Below are 25,570 nucleotides of genomic sequence, written 5' to 3' on the forward strand. Positions count from 1 at the left end.
GAAATGACCCAAGCCTTGTATGCACATGTGAATAATAAAATTTTAAAAAATGCAAATGAGAAAAAAAAAAGGGACTCTTAGACACCAATCCCACAGAAGCAAAAACTTACATACACGCTAAAACTTGTCCACAAATCTTCCTCACACTCTTCTTGGTGATAGGCGAAAGCTGCAAAGTACCTGCATGTTCTTCAATGGTTAGACAAGAGGCAGCAGTCAGAGGGAGCAGTCTTCATACCAGGAAATCAGTGCTGTGTTACGCAGACTTTTTCTCCTGACAAATACCTGAGAGAAACAGTTTAAGGGTTTGGGTTTGGAGTTTCAGTCTGTGGTTAGCTGCTTGGGCTGTCTCTGGGGGGTGTAAAGCTGAGTATTACTGTAGAAGGACGTGGCAGGGAAAAGCTGATTGACAAGGAGGCCAAGAAACAAAAGAGACAGAGTGGCCAGGGACAAGGTATGTCATTTCAGGTGACACTCCAGTGATCTCCTTCCTCCTGCCAGGCCCCACTTCCTATTTTCCACCAAATGCCATAAGACCACCAAGGGGTTAATCCACTGTTGCGGCCTCAGGAGCCAATGGTGTTTTTGTGTGTGTGTGATACTGGGGCTTGAACGCAGGGTCCACCTTAAGCCACTCCACCAGCCCTTTTTTGTGAAGGGTTTTTTTGAGACAAGTTCTTGTGGAACTATTTGCCCAGGCTGGCTGGCTTCAAAACATGATCCTCCTGATCTCTGCCTCCTGAGTAACTAGGATTACAGATGTGAGCCACTGGCACCTGGCTGCCAATCACAGTTGGATCCACCAGCTGAGGACCAAGCTTAACGCACATGAGCTATTTGGGGAGAAAGTTCATTTCCAAACCACAACAGATACTAGCGTGGGAAGCCAATCCCAATGCAAAGGGTCACATAATGTAAGACTCTATTATTATGACAACCTTGAAATGACAGAGTGGAGCCAGACATGGTGGCTCATGCCTGTAATCCTAGCTGCTTAGGAGGCAGAGATAAGGAGGATCACAGTTCAAAATCAGACTGGGCAAATAGTTTGTGAGACCCCCATCTCGAAAAAACCCATCACAAAAAATGGTTGGTGGATTGGCTAAAGGTATAGGCCCTGAGTGCAAACCCCAACACCACACACATACACACAAAACACAAAAGAGGGTCGGCAGAGTGGCTCAAGTGGTAGAGTGCAAGGCCCTGAGTTCAAATCCTAGTATACTACTGCAAAAAAAAAAAAGAGTTCAAGGTCAGACCAGGCAAAAGTGTGAGATCCTATCTAAAAAACAAAGCAAAGAGATTGGAGGCATGGCTCAAGCAGCGAAGTGCCTGCCTAGTAAGCAAAAGGCCCTGAGTTCAAACCCCAGTACTAGCTGGGCGCCAGTGGTTTGTGTCTGTAATCCTAGCTACTTGGGTGGCTGAGAATGGGAGGTCTTCAGTTTGAGGCAGCCCAGGTAACTAATTCTCCACAATAACTAGAGCAAAATGGATTGGAGGTGTGGCTCAAACCTACTTTGTGAGCCCAAAGCCCTAAGTTCAGCCTCTGATGGGGACACACAAATACACACATACAGAATGGAGAAAAGGGAGGATGATGGAGGACACATGAAGGAACCTGTGGTCCATGACAGTGGACAGACAGGTGCTACTTAGGAAGCCTAGTGACAGGTAGGTATTCTGGATCTCTCCACAGGATGTCCTAAACTGCATGTGAAGTTACAATTGTTTCAAAGTAGAGTTTAAAAAAAACAAAGCATTGAAGGGACATCTGGAAGAGGAGTCATCTGTAAGCTGTCAACCTGCATGCATTCTCTTCCTTTGTTCTGTTTACTCAGCTGTGTGCCAGAGGGCTGGGTAACCACAGGGAGGGAGCAGACCCCAGCCCCAGCTAGAGATTCAAAACAAGTGGTGCCTCTTCGGTGTGCTTTGTCTGTAATCCTAGCTATTTGGAAGGTGGACATTGGGAGGTGAACTCAGGCAAAAAGTCCAAGAGACCCCATCTCAATTAATGAAAACTGGGTATGATGATGCGTGCCTGTCATCCCAGTAATGGCCTGGATAGAGGTTCAGGCCAGCCTGGGCATAAATGAGAGAGACTATATCTAAAAAATAAAGCAAAAAGAGCTGGGGGAGTGGCTCAAGTGATACAGTGCCTGCCTAGCAAGAGCAGGGTCCTGAGTTCAAACTCAGTACTGCAAACAAATATATAAATAAATAGTGTCAGGTCCTGGTGGCACACACCTGCAATCCTAGCTGTTCAGGCAGCAGAGATCAGGAAGATCAAGGCTCGAAGCCAGCCAGGGCAAATGGTTCTCGAGAGCCTATCTCGGAAAAACCAATCACAAAGAAGGGCTGGTGGACTGGCTCAAGATGTAGGTCCTGAGTTCAAACCGCAGCACTGCAAAAAAAAATAAATAAAAGTTAATTAGTTAAAAAATGACAGCAGTGAGCTGGGTATGGTGGTTTCCACTTGTAATCCCTGTATTCAGGAGGCTGAGGTAAGATAATCAAGAGTCCCAGGTTGAGGCCAGGCACTGGTAGCTCACACCTGTAATCTTAGCTACTCAGGAGGCAAAGATCAGGAGGCTCGCAGTGGAAGCCAGGCTGGGCAAGTAGTTTGTGAGACCCTATCTCGAAAAACCCCATCACAAAAAAAGGCTGGTGGAGTGGCTCAAGGTGTAGGCTCTGAGTTCAAGCCCCAGTACTGAGAAATAAATACAAAAAGAGTTCCAGGTTGAGACAAAAAAAAAGTTCCAGGTTGGACTGGGTTACATAGTACATAGGGAGACCCTGTCTCAAAACAAAAATGAAAACAAAAAGCAAAACAAAATAAAAACGTAACACAAGCAGTGACAGTGTTTATAAAAAGTTATGTATACCTGTTGGTAGTGGCTGGCCGTCTGAACTTGGGGGAATTCCAGAAGGGTTTCTGGAGGAGGTGAGTGTAGGAGCTGTGAACTAAGCATATGGGTGGGGAAAGAGCGCACCAGCAGCCAATGCAAAAGCCCTGTGGCTTGCTACCTGTGGTGGATTTGAGCCATACTGAGGAGGGCTGTGGAGCCCCCAGGGGGAGATGAGATGAGAGGAGGGGAGAATAGAGAGGGGGACAAACTTTGCAGATATTGGAGATGAATTGAGTCTTTTCCCTGAAGGAGACCTCTGACTTCATTAACATTAACCCACCCTCCCTGGATGAAACTCAGAGCCTCCCTGAGCCTCCTCTCTGGTAGGAAAGCATTCTACCATGAAGCCACACCCCAGCCCATAGTCAGCCAACCTGAGAGAGGGTAGTGGGTCCTTGGGGCACATCATGAGAAGGGGATATCTGTTTAGGTAGACAGAGCCTAGGGCAGGGGAGGACAGGAGGAGGACAGATGTCCAGCTCAGGTTTGGTGGAGTCACTCAGTCTGCAGGCAGGGTCACTATATATTTTTGTGGTACTGGGGCTTAAACTCAGATCCTATACCCTGAACCACTCCACCAGCCCTATTTGTGTTAAGTATTTTCGAGATAGGGTCTTTGGAACTATTTGCCTTGGCTGGCTTTGAACCATGATCCTCCTGATCTCTGCCTCCTGAGTTGCTAGGATTACAGGCGTGAGCTACCGGCGCCTGGCTAGGGTCACTATATTAAACAAATAAAAACCCAGGACTTGTAGATAGTTGAACTGCAGGTAGGGAATGAATACTTTTTAGTATGTCCTGTGCAATGTTTGTGAAACAGAGTAAAAAACAAAACAAAGCAAAACTTTGTTGTTTATCTGAAATTCAAATTAGGTGCGAGTCACATTTCATCTGGCAGCCCTGTTGCTCAGCAGTGGTGCTTGCCTACCATGTGCCAGGCCCTGCAATTAAAAAAAAAAAAAAGGGCTAGTGGTGTGACTCAAGTGATAAAGCTCCTGCCTAGCAAGCGTGAGGCCGAGTTCAAACCCCAGTACCACCAAAAAAAAAAAAAGTCTTGGAGGAGAAAATGGCTCTGTGGGCCTCAGTTTCCCGAAGTCTGATCTGGGAAACTCATTTTCAGGTGGGATGGCGCCACCTAGGGGCGGCTGGCGGGATCGCCCTTGACTTTACTACCGCCCACTCGTGGCCCCACCCACTGGCTCTAGCCACGCCCGAACGTCATCACCTCGCCCACCGGGTCGCAGCCCCGCAGACATCCGGTAGGGGGCGCGCGCACCTCGCAGAACCCCCGAACATTTCCTGCGGGCCTGGGGACGCATTCGCACCCCAACCTGGACCCATGGATGGAAGTGTCATACCGGTGAAAAGAGACCAACAGAGCTGTGTTATGAGTTTTCCGGTCTTACATACTTCTGTTTTGAGGGTCTCTTCTATGAAAAAATATTAAAAATAATCTTATGGCTGTATTGATATAAAGGCAAATATAATTTAGGTTGGATTCATTATTATATGCGTAATTAATATTATTATTAATTACTTCTTGATAGTATTGAGGACTGAATTCAGGGCCTTCCTAGGCAAGGGCTCTACCACTTTTGCATGCTCACTGCCCCTATAAGCTGTGGGGGGGGCGTTTTATTATTTTAGAAAATTAAAATTACATTTTGTTGGCCCTGGGACTCCTTTGTCTAATGTCAATAAAATTGACCTAGGGACAGGTATGGATTATAGTGTATCAGGCTGCTGGGTTCCAGTGGCTTGCACCTGTAATCCTAGCTACCCAGGAGGCAGAGATCAGGAGGACTGGAGTTCGGAGCCAGTCCAGGCAAAAAGTTCGTGAGACCCTATTTCAAAAAACCCATCACAGAAAAGGGCTGGTGGGGTGGCTTGGAGTGTAGGCCTTGAGTTCAAGTACCAGTATCTCACACACACACACACACACACACACACACACACACACACATGAAAGTGTGTCAGGTTTAGAGAGGGGGCCCAGTATCTCCCTCTGGGTTTAAAAAAATATTTTGGGAGGGAATATGGATTAGCTCAAATAGGTAGAAAGCCTTCCTAGCAAGCATGAGACTCAGTTCAAACCCCAGTACCAAAGTATATATATACATACATATATATATATATATATGTAATTTTGCAAGGTGCTGGCTTCAATGCAAAAAAAAATTTTTTTCTTTTGGATATTCTTGTGTAGACAGACACCAAAAACCTTGACAAGTGAGACAGGGGACACACAAATTCATTCATTCAACCAACTTTATTAGGCACCTGTGTTCTCAGGACTAGGGACCTAGCTGTGAACTAAGCAGAGCAGATGAGTCAATACAAACATTTCAAAACAGAAAAAGCCTAATGAAGGTATCAGGGGGATACCATGGGATAATGGGGACCACCCTGACACAAATAGGTCACCAGTGTGAATTGAAGTGTTGGTTAAGAGGCCATGTGGAAAAGGTCAGGCCAGGCAGGGGGAACAGCTAGTGCAAAGGCCCTGAGTGGGAATAAGTTTGAAGTGAAACATATAAGGAGAGGTGGGTGCTTTGGGTTTTTTTAACAGGAAGAGTTGTGAGAGTTGGGCCTGGGTGAATTGTAAGAGAATTGTCCCCATCTCAGTGGAGTGACTGAGGAGGGTTGGGTGAGGATCAGGCTGGATTTTTCTTGTGCAGGAGGGTGTCCCAAACCCACAGAATCCCCAAAAGATGGTCGGTCCAGGGCTGGAGTCACTATGCTTATTTCACAGAGAAAGAGGGGGAGAGAGAGAGAGAGAGAGAGAGAGAGAGAGAGAGAGAGAGAGAGAGAGAGAGACAGGATAGAGAGAGAGAAAGAGAGAGAGAGAGAAATGGACATTCACCCTGATGTATGTCCACCCTTGACGGTCATGGGCGGGCATCCCAGGATACATGGAGCCAGCAAGTCTGTATATAAATTCCCTGGTCTTTCCCTGGACTAAAAATAGAAGCTCCTTACTGGAGGCAGCTGTGGATAATGCAACCCCTCACCTTCCTGCCCCCGCCTAGGGAATCACAGCTTGGCCTCATGTCCTTCAGGGTCAGCTTCTCCCCTCTCACACCTTTCCCTTTGAACTGTACTCAGAACAATTGCATGAGAGAGGGAGAAACTGAGGTATGGAGAGGCCCATAGGCTGCCCTGCCTGGTGGGTGGTTTCTGGCCTGAGTACCTCCACCTTTGGTGGAATTTTTTTTTCCTGAACCTTGGAGACCTGATTTGTGGGCCTGGCTCTGTGAAGCAGCTTCTCACCCTTTACCTGGGGGTGTTTCCAAACTGCTCACCGGCTAGGGTGGACCTCCGGCCCTGTCTGGGGATGGGGTGCAGCGTGGGTGGGTGTTTATGATGCTGAATGGAACCTGGGCCTCTGGCTGCGAAGCAAGGTTCCACCATCGGGTCACAGCCCCAAACAGGAAGGGTGTCTAATGTCTAAAGGTTCAGTCCCAGCCACCTGCTGCCCTTAGGCTACAAGGCCCCGGGGCCCAGGTTCCCAGCAGGGGTTCCTATTCTGGGTTCCCAGCAGGAGCCCGGTCTGGGGTAGGGCGTCAGTGGACCCACCTCGCTAGACTTGGGGATCCTGGGGAGAGAGGTGGAGGAGGCGCGATGCGAGGTGGAACCCAGAGAAAGTAGCTAAGCTGTGAGCCATAGGGGAGGGAGCTGCTCGAACTCTCCCCCACACACCAGGGACCCAAGCCCCGTTCGTGGGGATCTCGCAAAAGCGAAGTCCCCTTCAGGTGGTCCCCCTGCGCTCCCACTGGGCTCTCATCTGGGTTGGAGCTCCGGCTCTGCCATTAGCTCCCAGCTAAGCCTGCGCCACGCCCGCACGGTCTCGGTTGCCCGCCCCGCTAAATGGGATACCAATAGCCTCCATTCCACCGAGATGCGCGGGTTGAACAAAATACATGAGCCTCACTCGCTGGCACAGCGGGCTTAGGGCGTGGACGTCCTTAAAGCATCGTTCGAAAGACCATGCCCCTGTTGGGTCGTGGGTCATCAGGATTCCTCCGCGCCTTTGCTCCCGCACTGCCCCGCCTGAGCCGCGCCCTCTCCCCACGGGCAGGGCCAGGCAGTCTACCGACCTCGCCCGTCTTGCTTCTCCGCATTGGGCTCGCAGCTCAGTTTTTTCCTGGGTCTGTATGCCCGTTTCCCAGACTTTAAAACCGAGGGCCTGGGGGAGAAGTTACTCTCACCCGGTGGCTCAGACTAAGGGACAGAGGTGCAACTCCAAGCTCGCTAGGTTCATCCTAAATTCCAGGTAAGATGGGGAGAGGGTCCCCCAGGGCACGCCCGGAGCGGGAAACCCAACCCTTTCTCCCTCATCCTTCATATCTGGACGCTCATAGCTCCCCCCTCCACCACCCGCCCGCTGCGCCCCAGGCCGCGGAGCGCACTTTGACCACCGTCCCTAGGCAGGGGGCGGGGCGTCCCGCGGCGCTGTTCCCCTTCCTTTTATTATTTATTATCATTTAAAGGGGCCGCGACCTGAAAATTTCCGTCCACTCGGTACCCCTCCCCAGCCCCCGTTGGCTACTTGTGCGCCGACGGACCGAGCGCTGGGGACCCGGGGGCGTCCGAGGAAGGTGGAGGGGGCCTCGCGAGACCCTGCTGCGTCCCGGGCCGCGGCACTGAATCACCGGAGAGGTATTTGCATCTGAGAGCGATTTGTCACCCGGTGATTTGTCTGCGGGGCGGTGAGCGCCGGGTGGGGGAGGGGCGGGGCGGGGGACCGGCAGCGCGCGGGGAGCCTCGTACCAATCCGGGCGGATGGGGGTGTAGACGCGGACGCGGCTGGCGACTCGGTGAGTCGGCGCGCCGTACAAGCCCAGCTGGCGGCCGTGAGCCTGCAAGGCGCACCAGCGCCGGGGAGGCCAGGGGAGGCCAGGCGAGGCCGGGCCGCGGGCATGCGCCCCCCGAGCCGCCCCGCGCGGTAAGGCCTTTTGGGCTCGGGTTCCGGCCCTGGATGCGCTCGCTGCGCGCTGGAAGCCGAGAAAGGCGTCCCCAAAGTTAGGCAGAGACGCGGATGGGGGTCTAGAACTGGGCTGGCGACACTAGGCGGTCAGGATTTGGGTGGGTGTCTCTGTGCTTGACCCTGGAGACTTCACCTGGTACCGAAGTGCACAGGAGCGCGCGGGGCGATTGGGGGTCGCAAGTGCGCGTGCCCCCGGATTAGGCGGAAGGAAATGGGCTGTGTGTGCGCGCGCAGGGGGCTGCGCTCTGGATTTTATTTCATTTCTTTTTCTCGCCGAAACCTGGTGTGTATTCGCGAGCCCATAGGGGTGGGCAGTTCCTAGAGACCCTCCCCAACCTGGTGCGTTTACGTATAGAGTGTCGGCTCTGGCGCATACGGGGTCCCGCGCCTGGCTGTGCGCACGGCGCTGCTACCCCGCGGGGGGTCCCAGAGAAGTCTTCTCTCCGGTCCCAACGCCCCCAGACACAAAAGCCGGGGCGCAGGAAGCGCGCGTGTGTTAACTCCAACGTTCGCGCAGGCTACGGCGCGGGTTTGTCAAATATCTTCCGTTTTTGGCCGTTCGGGCTGCACGGTTCCCCCCCCACACTCCCCAATGCAAATCTACCGCTTTCCAAGAAGCCTTTGAAATCCGGACTGGGGTTTTTTTGTCGTCTTGCTGCTTCTTCGGATTTGCTTTTCTCACTTCCTCTGGGGTCCCCTCCCCACCTTCTCAGCCCCCCTCCTCAGCTTTTTCCCCCTCCCCCTCCTCTTTCCTCTGTGGAGTGAAGGGCCCCTTTCGCCACCGCGGCTCCAGCCTTGCACAACTCTTTAAATAACCGTGTTTTGCAAGGCCCAGCCGATCGGGTGACCTCTCTCTCTCCCGAGGCAATGGGGGGGGAGGGTGTGGCCCTGAGTTCTTCCCAGCCAGGTTCCCGCGACCACCCTGCACCCTGTTCCCGCCTAGGAATGCCTCTCTGTGGGGCTGTCATAAAGTGGGGGGTGGGGGCAGAGGACAAAGGGCTCCTTGGAGGAGGGGTCTGCAGGGGTGGGCGTTGTCAGCTTGGGGTTAATGTGGCCGGTGGCGGGGGTTGGGGGGGCACAGGCCGGGCCCAGGAGGCTCAGGGGTTCCCACCTGCCCCCTCCACCAGCCCTAACTAGGAGGCCTGCCCTGTTTCCCTCCCCCACTCAGTGACCCGGAAGGGTCAGTAAGCCCAGCAGGCCTGCGGGGGGGGGGGCGCCGAAGGGGAGCAGCAGCTTCCTCTGGCCTCTTCCTTCTGTGCCCCCCCAAAGACGGGGCGTCGCCCCGAGCGTTTCCGTGGGGGGGGTCATCTTGAAGTTGTCAAAGGTGGGGGAGGGGTGACGGACCAGACCAGACACAGCCAGAAATGTCCCCTCAGCAATTCTTGGGTCAGTCGTGTGTGTGGGGGGGTGGCCAGCAGCCCCAGGGGGCGGGGGCTGGGTTCTGCTCTTGCTGCCTCTGGAGGACAAGGCTCTGTTGGTGACTGTCCATGCCCTGGTCCCTGGAACTCCTACTCTCCCTGAGATGACACCGCCCAAGCCCTGTTTGGGGTTGTGCCTCCCTTTCCCAGGGGACCACCCACCTGCCCTCAACACTGGCCTTTATTCCTCTGCTGGAAGCCTCAGGTCTGGGAGTAGGATGTCTGGGGGAGGGGGCCATGGACACTCTGTGGGTTTGGCAGAGCTCCTTCCAAGGCTGGAGGGATCTACACTGCAAGAGCCCATTGGTGGGGGGCAGGTCATCAGGGGTCTAAAACAATGGGAGCAAACCTCCTTCTGCCTTCTTTTAGGCTCTCAGTTCCAGAAGCTGTGTATAAACCCTGGGGTTCATTTGCCAGGTAGGGTTAGGGATGGTGTCCTAGACCCTCTTGTCTTAGAGAAGCGTGGAGCTTTGCTCCCTCCCCCACTGTCCCTTGAGGTGACACTGGGGCTTGTTGGGTTCTGCCCAGCTGTTTTATTGGTGGCCTGGGCTGGTAGGGGTGTGGCCTGGCCTGGGGAGGACCTGAATCCTGAGACATCCCTCCTGGAGCCCTGTCAGCATTGATGGTGGGCTGACAGACCCCATGCGGTGCAGACCATGTTGCATTCTGTGACATTCACCCACTTGGCGTCCCAAGAACTGGGAACACCAGACCTTTGTCCCCCGCAGTCTAGAACACTGTGGGTAGCTCGGATGTTACCCAGCCCTGGGTGTCCTTCATCTAGGGTTTGCTGAACCTCAGTTTCCCTCATAACGTAGAATGGGGACCCTCCTGTTGTCTCTTCCTAGATGCTGGGTAGCACCAGCCATGAGCTCACTTCATCCCCATGTGGATGTGATGAAGTGGGTGCTGTGTGATGAATGGGAGAAACACCCAGAGGAAAACTGGGGCTTAGGCATTGCTGTGGGGACGTGGTAAGAACATGAGTGGGGATGGTTTGCCCACGCTTGCGGAGCAGGTGTGCAGTGTGGCCAGCCATTGTCTCTTAGCCTGAGAAAGGAGGTGCTTGGGACCTCTGAGGGCCAAGCTGTTCCAACATGGGCATGGGCAGCACCTAGAACTCAGAACCCACCTGGACTCTGGGGTCCAGGGCTGACTGTAGCCAGTCAAAGGCCAGGAACATAGTGTCCCCTCCATCTCTGCTTATGAAGCAATAATCCAAGGTGTCCTGAGCGGGCACAGTTGGTGACAGCATGCTTCCCTATGGCCTAGTTGGGAGGGGATCTTGAAACCCCTGGGAGTCCAGTGTGGGTGACCACGGTCTGCAGACCCACAGGAGGGTAGAGAGACAGGTGAATGTGCTGGGCGTGCCACTTTGCTTCTGGAGGACTGCCAGGCTTGCACCCTGATCAGAATGGTCAAGTGTGAATAATTCTTCCAGAGGCCTCTGTGGCCTGATTTCTTGAGAAGGATGGTCTCAGGCATGCTCTGACGTCCTCTTTTGCTGGCCCCCAGGTTTCTGCAAGCACGTGAATGAGCCAGACACCAGACGCTGCCCCTGGGTGCCCAGTGTGAGAAGGTGCCTGCCTGCCACTGGCATGCCCCGCCAGCCTTCAGCCTGAGCCCGGCGGCCCCCGCCCCCGCCCTCCCCGCCACCCTGCACTGCCCCGGCTCCCCCGAGGCCCCCACGCTGCAGTGTGGCCGGGCCCCCTCCCCACAGGGGCCGCCCCCGCCACCCGCCCCTGGTGCCCGGGGTGGCGGTGGCCCGGCCCGCAGGGCCATGAAGCTGCAGGCCGTGATGGAGACACTCTTGCAGAGGCAGCAACGAGCCCGCCAGGAGCTGGAGGCCCGGCAGCCACTGCCAGCTGAGCCCCCTGCTGGACCCGTGGCCCGGGCCCGGGCCACTCCAGATGAGGACAGAGAGCCTGAGAATGCCCGAATGCAGCGGACACAGATGGCCGCACTGGCTGCTATGCGGGCCGCTGCCGCAGGACTGGGACATCCACCCAGCCCTGACTGCTCTGAGGATGGGCCCCCAGGCTCAGAGGATGAGGACAAAGCTCCAGAGGGGCCACCAGATTCCCCTACCATGCCTGGCCGAGGCAGAGAGGGACCGGGACACACAGAAGGAGATGGTCACTTTGAGGATGTGGGCTCGGATGATGACCTGTGAGTTGGGACCTGGGGGCTATCATCTCAGAGCCTGTAAAAGGGGAATCAGCAAGAGAGTCATCGTTAGGGACTCCACCTGATGGGCGAGTGCTCACTGAGCACCTACTGTGTGCTGGGGAAAGAACTAGGGACAGCCAGCCGTGCCCTCTGAGGACTGACTGTGGAGAGCAGTACTGGGTAGTAGAACCTTCCAGAGAACAATGGAGAGCCCTGACTCATTGCCTTTATTTCATTTTATCTGATTTTAACATTGGCCTAGCCAGTGATGCTACAACAATTCAGCTGCAGGCAATCCAGATGGAGGGAGTGCGGGCTCTGCAGGCTCCTTGGAGGGCTCCTTGCTATGAGGGATTCAGAGACCTCAAGTTCTCATGGGGAGGCCTTTCACAACTAGAGGAGGTAGTACAAAGGGCTCCCAAAAATGTCAAGCCAAGTGCTACAGGGTGGCTGGGTCACCTTTAGATGGAGAGGATTGAAGTTCCCCAGAAAGGGAAAGGGAGGAACCAGTATAGCCAGGCTGGTGGAGGGAGCAGGTGTGCAATGGCCTGGGGCAAAACAGCTTGATAGGATGATTTGGGGCCCAGCTAGGAGCCTATGCAAGTGTAGAAGTGGAGGTGGGCAGGGGCTGAAATGTATGCCATAGGGACAGTTCTTGGCTATTAGGGATAAAGTGAACATCCCCTGATGGCTCAAGTGGTTTGTGCTCAAAAACCCTGCAGCCTGAGTAGGTGGAGGTCAGCTCTCTCCATTTTCAGAGGAGAAAACCAAGACTGGGGCAAGGGTGGACCTTGTTGTAGGCCTGGGACAAGCCTGTATCTTCCCTGATGGCGGGTCCTCTGTGTCCATCCCAGGAAGCCAAAGTGGGAGGAGGAAGAAGAGCTCGAGGAAGACCTGGGGGACGAGGATGAGGATGAGGATGACTATGAGGACGAGGAGGATGAGGACGAGGAAGGGCTGGGCCCCCCGGGCCCTGCTGGCCTGGGCTCTGCAGGCCTGTTCCCTCGCAAGGCCCAGCCAGCCCAGGCCTTCCGTGGAGACGGTGTTCCACGGGTACTGGGTGGCCTGGAGCGGCCTGGACCCATACCAGCCCACCCTGGAGGGGCTGCCCATGTGACAGCCCAGCTGCAGCCACCGGACCATGGAGACTGGACGTACGAAGAGCAGTTCAAGCAGGTGGGTAGCATGCAGTGCTGGTCACTGGGTGGCCACGGCAGAGGCATCTCTGGTACCAAGGGATCTTAGATTGGTCCCCAATACCATGGGTCAGTACGATTGATGCCCTGTGGATTCCTGTGGCAGCCATAGCTAAGAGCCTCCATGTACCTGCGGTGGACCCTTGAGTGAAGGCTGAAGTGGGACACATGGGGGACACCAGGTAGAAGGGATTACTTGGAGGGCTCCCCTGTGTCCACCCCAGAATAGGCAGAGGTGACGAGGGATAGGCAGGTCTGAGGAGGAGTGGCCAGGCTGCTGGACCAAGCTTGTGAAACTTGTCTGTGGAGCCCAGCGGGTGGGTGATGGGTGGAGAGGTGGCTTGGTGACATGGGGATGGAGCCCTGTTTGACGTGTAGATAGCCTGTGGAGAGCCCTGGGGGTGCACAGGGCATGACCACGTGGAGAGTAGTAGTTTAGCAGCTCCCTGGGCTGCCTGGTGGTGTTGGCTGCGGGTGATAGCTGAGCAGCACTTGGTGGCTGTGACTTTTGAGGAAATGGAGGAGCCAGGCTTACAAGCTCAGAGTGAGCGGTTCCCGCTGGGGCCCACTGGTAGGGTGGTCTTAGGAACTTCTGACCGCTTCCTGGGCCCAGGAGAGCCTGGATGCAGAGGAAGCAGGGGCCGCGCTGGCCCTTCCCTGCAGGAGGCCGGGCCAAAGGAAGTGGCCGGCGGGGAGCCTTTGAAGTTGGGCCGCACTGGCCAGGCAGATGGAAACCAGATGGCGGTCGGCTGGCCGGCCTGGCCTGCATTCCAGTCATGGCCAGCTGGGCCCTGCCCCAACCACCTCTGGGCACGGCCTCTGGGGGAACCGCCTCCTGCTGGCTGGGATTGAGACTTGGGTGGGCTCTGGGCAGGGTGGCCTCTGGAGGTGCAGGCCAAGGACTCTGAGTTTGGGCCACCTTCGGAGACCAGGCTGCCAGACTTGGCCAAAATGCCTCATGAGCATCACGAGCCCAGCCACCGGTGGGGAGCAGGCTGGGTGCCCCAATGTGAACCTCCCAGCACTTGGTAGAAAAGAGTACCTGTGCCCATGGCCTCAGGACTTCTGCATGAGGGCACAAAAACTCAAAAGGGGGAAGAGGGAAGAGCCGATAGTGGGATGTGGTGGGTTGGGGTGAGGGCTAGGGTTAGAGAAAGGTGAGGATTAGACTTCAGGGTTAAGGTTAGGATCAGAGCTAGGGTTAGTAGTTAGGATTGGTGATTGATAAGGATTGGTTATGGTAATCGATCAGGTGTGAGGTTAAGGCTGGGGTTAGTTTTGGGGTTAACATTAGAGGTTAGGGTTTGGATAGTGTTAGGGTTTGCTTAGTGTTAGGGTTTGGGCTAGAGATAACATCAGGTTTAGTGTTAGGGTTAGGGCTGTGGCTGCTGCTAAGGTTAGGGTTAGTTGTGGGTTAGGGTTTAGGTATAGGGTTAAGGTTAGGTGTCATGGTTGGGATTAGGGCTAGGGTTATGGTTATGTTTCTGGTTAGGGTTGGTTTAGGGTTTGGTTTAGAATTTATGTTAGTTCTGAATTAGGATTTAGGGTTAGTTTTCGGTTAGAGGTCATTCTGGGTTAGGATTAGGAGTAGTGCTGTGGTTTTGATCATGATTATGTTAGGTTTAGTGTTCATTCTGATTTAGGGTTCGAGTTAGGATTAGATTTTGGGTTGGGTTTAGGACTTCTGTTAGTGTTAGTTCTGCAGTTGGGTTAGGTTTAGGTTAGAATTAAAGTTATGATTGGGTTTAGGACTGGGTTAGGGTTAGTGTTTTGTGTTAGAGAGTTTAGAGTTAGTATTAGGGTTAGATTTATGGTCTAGTTAAGGCTTAGGTTAGGGTTATGTTTAGGGTTTGGGATAGGGTTAGTGTTATTTCTGCGTTAGGGTTCAGTGTTAGGGTTATAGGTATGGTTAGGGTTATGGTTGGTTTTTAGGGCTTGTGTTAGAGTTAGTGTTTCTTTTTTTTCTTTATTCATTTATTCGTATGTGCATACATACTGTTAGTTCTGTGTTAGGGTTTAGCGTTAGTGTTGGGTTAGAAGTCATTTTGGGTTAGGGCTAGGATTAGGGGTCACGGCTGGGTTTATGGCTAGGAATAGGTTAGAGTTAGGTTATGTGTATGGCTGTTTAGGGTTACTGTTCGTCTTTGGGTTGGTTTTGCAGACAGCTGTCAGGTGTTCCTCAGGGTTAGGGTTAGGCTTAGGGTTAGGTTTTGTATAGGGCTTATAGTGCTCATGATTTTGGGCCCTCAACTTGGAAGACAAAGACTGAGGTTAGAGTTAGCGTTGGGTTTAGGGTTTGGGTTAGGGTAGGGTTATTTTATGTGTAGGGCTGGTTAGGATTAGGGTTCAGATGAGGTTTTATGTAGTGTTATGGTTAGGTTTAAGGTCAGGGAAGGCTGGTTGAGGTCACGGTGTTGGACATATCTTGGGCCCTCAACCTAGATGTTGAAAGGTTGCCTCGACCTAGAAGGCAAGTTTGGAAGAACTGGCGGGCGGGTTTGCGCTGGGCTCCCCGGATATTCCTGAGGCCTCACCTGGGCTGGGCGGAGTGGCCTCGCTTTCAGTTCTGGCTGTTTGGGCAGAGTGCCAGCTGACCTGCCAGCAGTTGTCACCATTCCTGGGTGTGACGGGGTCACACCCTATGCCTGAGGGTGGCTGCTGGCTCAGGCCCAGCCTTAATATGGGGTTCTGGCTAGACATACTGTGTCCTTCATATGGATGCCACCCTGAGCCTGTGCTCGAACATAGTCTGTGGGCACCCCTTGGGCCCACGTGGCCCCATATGTGCCTCAGTTTCTCCCACGCGGGGCAGGGGCACTATGGTTGCCATTTCACAGTAGAGTGTTCTCCAGCTGCCAAATCTTTTTTTTTTTTTTCAGCACTGGGGTTTGAACTCAGAATGTCATGCTTGCTAGGCAGGCGCTCTCTTACTCGAGTCATGCCTCCAGCCTATGGTGCCAAATTCTTGATGTTTTCTGAGTTTAAAATGACACAAATGAGCATATTGAGAGCAAATTATATTTATTAATTTTCCTGACATTTGCTGTCTTCCCTGCAAGCACTTGGGGAGCCCCAGGCTAGGGGCCTGAGCCAGACAGACACCTTCACACATAGGGTCGCTGCTGGTTCAGAGGGAGGAACAAGACCCATTCAAGCCTTCTGGGGTCAGAGGTCTGAGGGAGACCTTGTGTGTTCGGCCCAGGTGTTCTGACCTCAGACTCCATGCTGGCCTGGCAGGTTTGGGTGGTCCAGACAGAGATAGGGCAGTGGGATAAGGGTCGGGTAACCTGATCCTAAAACCCGCAGTGTGTTGAAAATAAAGGCTGGTCACAGGAGTTGTTGTCTGACTTGTTTGGGACACACTCATGTTGAAATCAAAGGTGCCCCAGAGGCAGGGGCCATCTGGGGGTTTCTTTGCAGCAGGTAGCTGAAAAGGATAAACTGAGGCCAGCTCAGGCAAGGAACCTCATTGTCTTAGTTGGTCTCCCACTTTTAATGGAGCATTCCAAGTCTTCTGGTGCTCACCGGTCAATGGCAAGTGGTGGGGAATAGGATTGCATCTGGCCACATTAGCGAGGGAGTAGGGAGGCTCCCGGAGGGGACACTTGGATTGCGCCTTATTCGGAACCAGGTATTTGGGAAAATGTACCTGGCAAAGGAAGTAGCCTGTGCAAAGGCCCTGAGGTAGGACTGTCTACACACAGATACTGTGGTGATAGAATTGAATAATGATTGGATTTTGGGATGCTGTGGGCAGATGAGGGATCAGCCCTGAAGCGCTGGGACTTCATTTTCCACTCACCATGGAGAATCAATCCATTGGCACCTTCCCGTACCCAGCTGACCAGGCACTGTGCAGCCCGTGTCAACAGTAGCTTGGTGGCTCAGCCAGCCCGGCAGATGTGTGGCCCTGGCCAGTGCTATGTTTACTCTGGCTCCTGCCCCACTCCCTTCCTGGCACGTGGCAGTCCTGGTCGGCTGGCCGCTGCTTGGCACCATCTCTGCGTCTTCCTCCCCAGTCTCAGCAGGGCTGGGGCTGAGTTCCGCCTGAGCATCCTCAACAGCTGGGACATCCCACCCTGGACTGAGGGTCTGGGGGACAGCCAGGCTGGGGAGCCCCTGAGAAGCTGGCTACTGTGGGGCTGCAAGGTGCCCTGAGGGAGCTGGCTCAGAGAGCTGAGCTGCAGGCGGGGATGGGGTGCGTCACGGGCCATGATTACAATCTCAGTGTCTTGGCATCGGACGCACATCCTGGCGGCTTCCTGTCACCCACATGGCCACACCCAGCTCAGAGTGGCCACCCTGTGATCTTAAACCAGCAGACTCTTGATCCTGGACTGTCATCTGCTTCAGGGCTTGAGCTTTGAGTCTCAATAACTCAAACAAAGTTGGAATAATTGCAAATAAAGAAAAAGACTTAAAGCAGATTTGGTAAGATGTAATTCCCATGCACAGATAGAACACATGTACAATTCAGTGGGGTCTTCTCTTTTTTCTTTTGTTCTTTGAGGCAAGGTCTCACTAACGTAGTCCACGCTGGCCTGGGACTTGCCTCTACCTCTCTAGTGCTGGAATCATAGGGGTGGCCACCACGACGTCAATTCAGTTGTTTTTCATATATTCACAGGTATGTGCAATCAAGATTTTTTTGTCACTTTTTAAATTTCAGTACATTCCATCACCCCAAGGGCAGCCTCGTCCCCATGAGCAGTCACCCTGTCTCCTGCCTGGCATGGGGTATCTACAAGTCCCCTTTCCGTCTCTCGATTTGCCTGTTCTGGACGTTTCCTATCAGTGGAGTCACACATTATGTGGTCTTGTGTGTTTGCTTCTCTCACTGGGCTTGGTGTCCTCAGGGTCCCTCCACATTGTGGAATGTATCAGAACCTCCCTTCTGCTCCTGGCTGAGTGATGCTTTGGTGTCGGATGGACCATGCTGTGCATTTCCATGAATCCATCCATGGGATGCTTGGGCTGCCCCACCTTTTGGTGGCCGTGAGCCGCATCCTGTGGACATGAACGTCCAAGATTTTGTGTGAACATGTGTGTTCCATTCTCGAGTGGTCCCTCGGAATGGAATTGCTGGTTTATGACTTGAGTGCTTCAGTGTGTGGGTGACTTTACTGTGTGTTCATTTGCCATCCGTGAATGCCGGCTGTTCCCACCTCTTTCCTGTGTAGTACTGTAGGAGTTTTTGTTGGGCACATGCTTATTTCTGTGTGACGTGGGCTGGGGAGGAATTACTGGGTAAGGTAATAGTTCGGGATTTACCTATTAGGGGATCTGAGTCGGCTTTCTGCCGTGCTGCTCTCTGTTCATAGTTTCCATGCTTTGGTCCCCATTGCCCCATGTCCTCACCAGCACTCCTCACGGTTGACCTCAGCTGTCAGGGGTGGTTCCTTGCTATGGTCCTGATTTGCATTAAATGTCAGGATTTTCCCTCTTTCCCAAGGTGAAAGCTGCTTACCATGTAATGGGTGGCTAAGGTCAGACATGCAGACATGAAGCTGGGTGTGTCATCCTAGCCTGAGGGAGGCTGAAGCAGAAGGATCCTGAACCAGCTTGGGCTGCATATGGAGACCCTGTCTAAAAAAACCTGGGCACCAGTGGCTCACTCCTGTAATCCTAGCTACTCAGGAGGCAGAGATCAGGATTGCCGTTTGAAGCCAGCTCTGGCAAATAGTTTGAGAGACCCTATCTTGAAAATACACAATACAAAAAATGGCTGGTGGAATGGCAGTAACAACATCTGCCTAGCAAGTGTGAAGCCCTGAGTTCAAATCCCAGTACCACCAAAAAAAAAAAAAAAGGCAGAAATGAGTGCCCTGGCCAGAATTTGCTGCTTAGCCACACGCAGGTGGCAGCCAACTGTATGTTCACCCCATCCCATGGGGAAAGAGCCAGGGAAATTGAGGCCCAGGGAAATTAAGTCCCTTGCCTGCAGTCCTGAGTAGGATGCAGGATGCACTGCGCCAACGCCTGCCCATCAGAGGGCTCATGGGGTTGGAGAGGCAGATGGGCAAGGAAGGGAAGGCCACAGCCTCACCAAATGTTGATTCCCCTCCGCTGACATGCAGGTTAGTGCCCCTTTATGTCCAAGCCTTGGGACCTGCATGCTCTTGAACTGGGGGCTGGAAACATTAGGTGGGCCTGGTTCCCACTGGATCCTGGCTGTGACCTCCCCACCTGGCCCTCCTGTGGCCCGTCCATTCTCTCTGCCTGGTGTTCTTTTTTTTTTTTTTTTCTCTGATTTAAAGATTTATAAGTGGTAGAAAATGCACATTGACACATTTTTTTAAAAAGCTTTATTTGTTTATTTGGTTTTTCGAGACAGGGTCTCACTATGTAATTTAGGCTGTCCTGGAACTCACAGACTCTCAGGAGCTCTGGCCTTAGCCTCCTGAGTGCTAGAATCACAGGTGTGCATCATGCTCAGCTCTCAGTGACACTTTTTTTTTTTTTTTTTGCAGAGGACTGAAAGATTTTATTTGTAGAGAATTTAGTTGGAGAAAAAGAGAAAAGAAAGATTGCATATTGGGGAATGCAGGGGGACCCGGAAACCAGTGATCCCTTCAGTGACACATTTTTAAAGTCACTTTTGACCTCAGAAAGGACACCTGACAGCATTCTTGTAGGGAGGAAAAATGGAATATTTCAAAGGAAGATGGAGGCCTGCGGGCCACTTGCCTTGACCTCCTGCTCTCCCCTCCCTATTGACACCCAGAAATGAACCTTTGAGGTGTCTAAGGCGTGGCCCTTGGTGGGGCTGCCAGTTTGGATATGCTGTTTTTCTTGGCTTTCTTCACATTGTTATCACCTCTGTGTCTGTCTGCCTGTCTCAGGGTGTTCTGAGTAAGCTGCTGATTCTTTTCAGCTGCTGCGGGCTGGACACCAACACATCAGCCTGTCCCGTGTCTCCCTGTTGTAAACAATACAGTGAACATCTCTGGGCTCATGACAGTTGCTTTGGGCGGTGTGGGGGAGGAGGTGGGTGACAGGTTTCCTCATCCTGCCCATGGGACCACCATGCTGGTTGGATCCAGAGCTGGACACAGCTTTCAGGGATCAGGGCTGGGCTAGAGAAAGATTGAGAGGAAGGGGTGTTGGAGCTGAGGCTTTGCAGGGACTATAATGTGGCTGGAGCAGAACAATTGGGAAAACCAGAGTTGGCAGGGCTGGAGCAGGGAAAGGAGTAAGAGAGAGTTGTCGTGCAGGTGACTGTGGAAGAGGTCAGTGCTGTGGCTGGGTGCTCATGGGGGGAGGGTTTCCAGTGGGGAGGGTGTGCTGGGCATAGGGTGCTCCCTGGGCAAAGGCCTGAAGGTCAGGTTTGGGTCTCTGAGGGTTGTCTGGCATATATGAGACAGAGCATGTGTATCCCGTGGGCTAAGAGCCAACCGTGACAGCCAGCCCTGGGCGGAGTCTTCCTGGGGCTCCGAAGTCAGAATCTGGGCTGCCGGTGAGCTGGGGAGGGGAGGTGTGGGAAGCCCCTCAGTAGGCGGTGCCAGCCTCATCAAAGCCACTGTGGCTGCTGGCACAGGGCCATCAGGCTGTGGCATGCCAGGGAGGGTGCCTGCCCACCAGTCCTGGCACAGTGCCCCAGCCCGTGCCAGCCCTGGGAACTGCGCTGAGTCAGCCGGAAGGACCTTATCTGGCCCCTGCGCCACCACCCGGCCACCGGGTCACCACCGCTGCCATGGCCGAGCTCCCCACCCTGGCCACTGCCAAGCACCGTCTCCGCCCCACGCTTTCTAATAACACACGCGGCAGCTGAGGGAGTGGTGCCTGGTGGCAACCAGTGTCTCCATGCTGGGCCTGGTGTGGTAGGCAGAGTGAGCCACTGTGGGCATGGCATGGGGACGTGGCAGGTGGCATGTGTTGGATCTGTGTTCCCCAGCCTGGGGCTTCTGGCCCTTTGTGCACCTCAGTGATCTGAGTGTGCTATGTCTGTGGGTCTCATGAATGTGACTGTGTGTGGCTTGTGTGTGCCAGGGTCCCAGAGACTCCTGTGGTTGCATCTGTATCTTTTGCCTCACATCTCTGCTGATTGTCTCCGGCCACCATCTGTGTTTGTGTGGTTTGTTGCGTGTGCCTTCATGCATGGTCAACTCCCGGTGACTTTTGTGTGGACCTATTGGTGGGCATGTCCCATGTGTCCCAGCATGCCTCTTGTCATCGGCATCCTGCCTGTCTGTGGATATGGCAGGGTGGAGATCCCATGGGCTGTTTTATTGGATGTGGCTGTGTGCATGTGCCATGGGCAGCTGTGTGCTAGTCCATGTGTACACATACAAGTGCTGTGCTGTGAGCTCTGGCCGTGGAACAGGAAAGCACAAGGTTCTTTAACCATTAGCTTTGTGCCTGTTGTTAGGGTCTCAGCATGTCAGTCACTGGGTCTGGTCAGCCCCTGGGCACAGGTCAGCAGCCTGCCACCACCCACATGGGTCCGGAGCAGAGGTGCTGACATAGCCCGGTGACCACTAAGGCGTGGATGGGGTGGCTGTGGTTGTATCTTTGCTCCAGACAGGCTAGGCCTGGGCTCTACCCACTGCAGCCTTGGTGTCCCTGCTTGACATCCCCTACATGTTGATTCTGGGGCCACCAGCCCTGGCAGCCACATCACAGCAGATGCTCAACTCTGAGGGTCATCCCCACCCCTGTACAGCTGCCCTGTGACCCCATTACAGATGCTATGTGTCCTCAGACCCCCATTCACCCCTGCAGGGCCGGGAGCAACTGGGGTGTGGCCTGGCGGGTGGCACACATGGGAGGCAGTGACCTGCCTCCGCTTGCCTGGCTGCACATGGTCGAGGACAATTGGGGGTCACAGGGTTAAACGGTAACTAATCTGGCCATTGAAGGCCTCTGCGCTAGGACAAGGCATTGCCCCATGGTCAGGGCTGGGCTCCGGATCTGTGGAGAGCAGCAAGTGGCAAGCGAGTGGGTTCAGTGCTGAGACCACCCCCACAGTCCCTTGTTTTTGCCCATAAACTTGGAGTGAATACATTTGAGACCAGGCCCGGTGCCAAGCCTTGGTGGATACACACCTACCACCCAGGACTCACACATACAGGGCCAGGGACACGTGAAAAACTACATTCCAGTGGCTGGATGTCCCCATTCCAGACTTGGGAGGTGGAGAAAGGAAGATCGTGAGATCTAAGCTACCTGAGCTGCCTAGCAAGACCCTGTCTCAAAAAAAAAAAAAAAAAAGAAGAAGAAGAAACAAAAACCCAACCATATTCCAGGAGGTAGCGTATTATGGTACAAATGGTGTCCTCCAAAACTCAAATCTACCCTGATCCTTAGGCTGGGGTACTACTTGAAAATGGTCTGTGCAGGTGAGATGGGTTAGGTTGATGTAGGAAGGGTCCTGATGGAGTTTCTGGGTCCTTGTATGAAAAGAGGGTCATACGGACACAAGATACACAGGGAGGTGGCATGTGAGGATGGAGACAGAGATGGATAACCTGGCCACAATCCCAGGGCCCTGTTGTTGGCAGAGACAGGAAAGACCTCCCTGGAATCTAGAAGAGAGCATGGACCTGTGACCTGGTTCATAGCCTCTGGCTTCCAAGACTAGGAGAAAAAATTTCTATGGCTTTGAGCCCCTGGTTTATGTTCATAGAAAACCTTAAAGACCAGTGAGGAGCCCAGCAGAGTCTCAGGGAGCCACTTCTGGTGGTCAAGGACAGGATTTGCACCCCTTGCGGCACAGGATCTAGAGACCTGACCACCCTCCATGGTGGCCATAGGTGGTTAGAGCAGAGCAACTAGGTACCACATCCCTGTGTCCACGTGTGTCTGAGCCTGGTCCTTCTACAAGCACTTATGGAACACTTGCTGTGTGCTGGCCTATGCTGGGGTGCTGGGGACACCCCCGAGTGTCTGACTCTGTAGACATGAATCTTCCAGGTTGTGAGCACCCCTACCCTGGACCTCAGCCCTGACCCCAAGGGCCCCACTGTGGGCCAGCTGGGGCTAGTGTGCCATCCCTCTGCTTGGCAGTGCCTCAGGCTACCACTCCCTACAACCAGCCCCATAAATTCTTCCTAGAGCTGCAGGCCATGCCTAGGGTCACCTGATGGTGGTTGGGAGGCCAGGGGACAGAGGACAGCTAGGACAAGAGACCAGAGGGAACAGGAGACAGTGGGCACCTGGGGGGTGGCAGAATGCCAGGGGACCAGCAGTGGGGGCAGTAAACCAGGGGTCAGGCTGTAATAGGGACTACACTACTTGCTCAGGGTCACCCAGGTTTCTGCTGGGGGAACCAGGACTTGGCCTGGGCCCCATCTTCTCCTCCTCTTCTTCATCCCCTTTCTGTCTCGCCACCACCCCCAAGTTTACCCCCAACATTACACCCATAATTCCTCCTTCACTGGCATCTGACCAGGTGGCCGACTGCCCTGGCATGTGGGCATGGCAGTCTCTCCCCGCCCTGCCGGCAGCCCTTGCTCCACCTGGCGCCCTGCCCAGCCACTAGGTCTGTCTCTCCCCTTTCCTCCTTCAGGTCCTCAGTTCTTGGAAAGGAGGCTGAGCCCAAGGTCACTGTGGGGAATATTTGTTTCTTTGATGTCTACGACAATGGTCTGTTTGGTGGAACCCAGCCAAGCCAGGGCGCATGTCACAGCTCTATCTCAGTCTAGGACAACTACTGCCACTTCTTCCCCCCTGGGCCTCAGTTTCCCTTTAAAACAGGGAAGGCTTGTTGGGGCTGCTGTCTTTACTTTGATCATCCTTATTAATGACTGTTTATCTGCTTTTAACTCCCACTTCTGTAGTGAAGGGACAGGGCATGGAGCGGTGTCAGCTGTATGCTCAGAGTGGCTCCAGTTTGTGTCCCGCTTCTCTGCTCTGTGTTTCCCTGTGAGGTTGGTTGATGGGCACCCCTGGGGCAGGAGGTGGGTGTTACAAATCCCCTGGGCTTCTGGCCCCTGCTGTGGTCAGCTCCACCCTGCCTTCTGCCTGGAATCTGGGTGGCTCTTGCAGATGGGGCCTGTGGGACTGCAGGGCAGGAGGTGGTCACTTCCTTCTGTCACTGTCTTGGGACAGGAGCACTGGCTCCTTGGCCTGCTCACTTGCCGCTTCTGCTTCTTGTTGCATTTCTGTGCAGTAGGCTAGGAGTCATGGAGACCTCTGGTAGACATTTTGGATTGGCTCCAACCAATAGGGAAGTCCCTTTTCATGCTTTTTGGGGCTGTCCAGGTCCCATGTGCAGGGAAGCAGATTTTTTTTCCCTTTAGTGCTGAGGATAGAGCCCAGGGTCTCATGCATGCTAAGTACCACTCAACACTGTGCTGCACCCCGCTCCCATGGGTTCTCTAATTGCTAGCCAGCTGCCAGGCCCTGGGCAAGGTGCTTGACCTTGCAGAATTCAGAGCTCGTTTCTCAGTTGGGAAACAGGTTGGGGAGCATGTTCCCAGCAGCCAGGTGGGAACATGCAGTACAGTGTGCAGGTTTGGGGGAAGGGACAGCGTGGATTTGGGTTTTTGCTTCCTGATCAGTTGAAGGGCCTGGCCTGTCTGGTGCCTCTGAGTGCCAGGCACTTTGAAGATGTCCCTTCCTGAGCCCAGTCCTGCTGTGCTCCCAGAGCCCTGTGGCCCACCCAGAGAAGCTAAGGGGTCCTGTCTTTGGTTCTCAAGGCGCCTCTTTCTGCCTCTGTAAAACAGGTTTCTGGCAGCAACTGCTCAGGCCACGCCTGGGCAGGGGCCTTCCAGGTGGACTGCTGCAGGTTCTGGCCTTGCGTGTCATTTCATACCGCCTTGGGGACATCCACCTCCCTCTTCCTTCCACTTCCTAGAAGTGTCCAGAAGCTGGACCTTGCTTTCCCTAACTGTGAAGGGAGCCATTAGCCAAGCAGCCTTGTCCCTGGCTAGCCATCTTCTTTGAACTACGCTCTCCTTCCTGAACATTCAGCTCTCTGCTACGTCCCTTCTCCCCGACCTGGATACCCGGGTGTATCCCCCACCCACCTCATAGATGAAGAATAAGGTTCCAAAGTGGCCCCTGATGACAGACATGAAAGCCAAGCAGGAGAGAAAGAGGAGGGTTTGGGGTCATCAAACACCCCCGAAATCTCGTGACCCGGAAATCCAAAAAGGAGCTGGAAGCCTTGATTCTGTGTGTCACTCTGCATGGTCATTTCAAGAGCTCTATTAATATCTGTCTTGTGGGTGGGGTGCTGTGTGTGTTAGGAGGGGATGCAGGATCTGCGGGGCTGGGGGTGGCCGGGCGGACAGATGTTTCTGCCCTGCCCAGAATCACTTCCCCAATTTCCTGTGAGCCCAAGGAGGCCCCACCGCCTGCAGAGCTGACGGGAAACGAAAGGGCCGAGTGGCCCCAGCCTGGCGGGGAAGCCCCTGGCCAGTCAGGTGCACCTGGAGGCTGATGCATCGCCAGGCAGAGCCCAGAGAAGGCTGGGAAGGTCCTGAGGTTGCACAGCGGACATTGATGAAGCCCTTGTTGTTCGTAGAGTTCTTGGAGCCCTGCTCTTCTGGACCCTGCAGTGCCCAGCTGTACATCCCAGCCCCATTCCACACATTCTAGTGCCCTGATTTGAGTTCTGTCACTGACCTGGGACTCCCTGAGCAGGGGGGAGTCCAGGTCTGTCTTAGACACAAGGTCTCCAGTGTCTAGCACAGGTCTGGCATACAAGAAGCACTCAATAATGGCTACAAGTACAATGTCCTGTTAAGTGCTCTGGAGGCTATCAGCCCTTAAGCTATGTGGCTCTTGCTGGTTCCTGGGTCCCCACCTCTCCCTCCTGGGAGTTTCCAAAATGGGAAGAAAAAAACCAAAACACTCAAACTTGAAATCCCCTGGCCAGGCCTTCTCAAGGGTTGCTCCATAGAGCTGGGCACTGGCCTCCACCTCTGGGTCATGTCCATCTGTCCCACA

General features: G+C 53.9%; 1 protein-coding gene and 1 long non-coding RNA gene across 8 annotated transcripts in view; one reads left to right on the forward strand and one right to left on the reverse strand.

Moving 5' to 3' along the window:
* Positions 1–66: 66 nt before the first annotated feature.
* Positions 67–7,120, reverse strand: LOC141416847 (uncharacterized). Its single transcript, XR_012441421.1, has 3 exons — positions 7,004–7,120; positions 2,245–2,401; positions 67–285 (listed from the first exon to the last, which is right to left on the reverse strand). It is a non-coding gene; the product is annotated as an uncharacterized lncRNA (long non-coding RNA).
* Arid3a (AT-rich interaction domain 3A) overlaps positions 7,043–25,570 on the forward strand; it is a 37,729-nt gene continuing 19,201 nt past the window's right edge. Inside the window, exons 1-4 of one of the 7 annotated variants that reach the window (XM_074054488.1) lie at positions 7,047–7,179; positions 10,827–10,890; positions 11,128–11,480; positions 12,335–12,656. In XM_074054488.1, coding sequence (XP_073910589.1) covers positions 11,251–11,480; positions 12,335–12,656 — 552 coding nt within the window. In that variant the 5' untranslated portion in view covers positions 7,047–7,179; positions 10,827–10,890; positions 11,128–11,250. The other 6 variants (XM_020175106.2, XM_020175104.2, XM_074054487.1 and 3 more) reach the window with 6 other exon arrangements.

Source organism: Castor canadensis, chromosome 14 (genome assembly GCF_047511655.1).
Source record: "Castor canadensis chromosome 14, mCasCan1.hap1v2, whole genome shotgun sequence".
In the NCBI taxonomy this organism is placed as follows: Eukaryota; Metazoa; Chordata; class Mammalia; order Rodentia; family Castoridae; genus Castor; species Castor canadensis.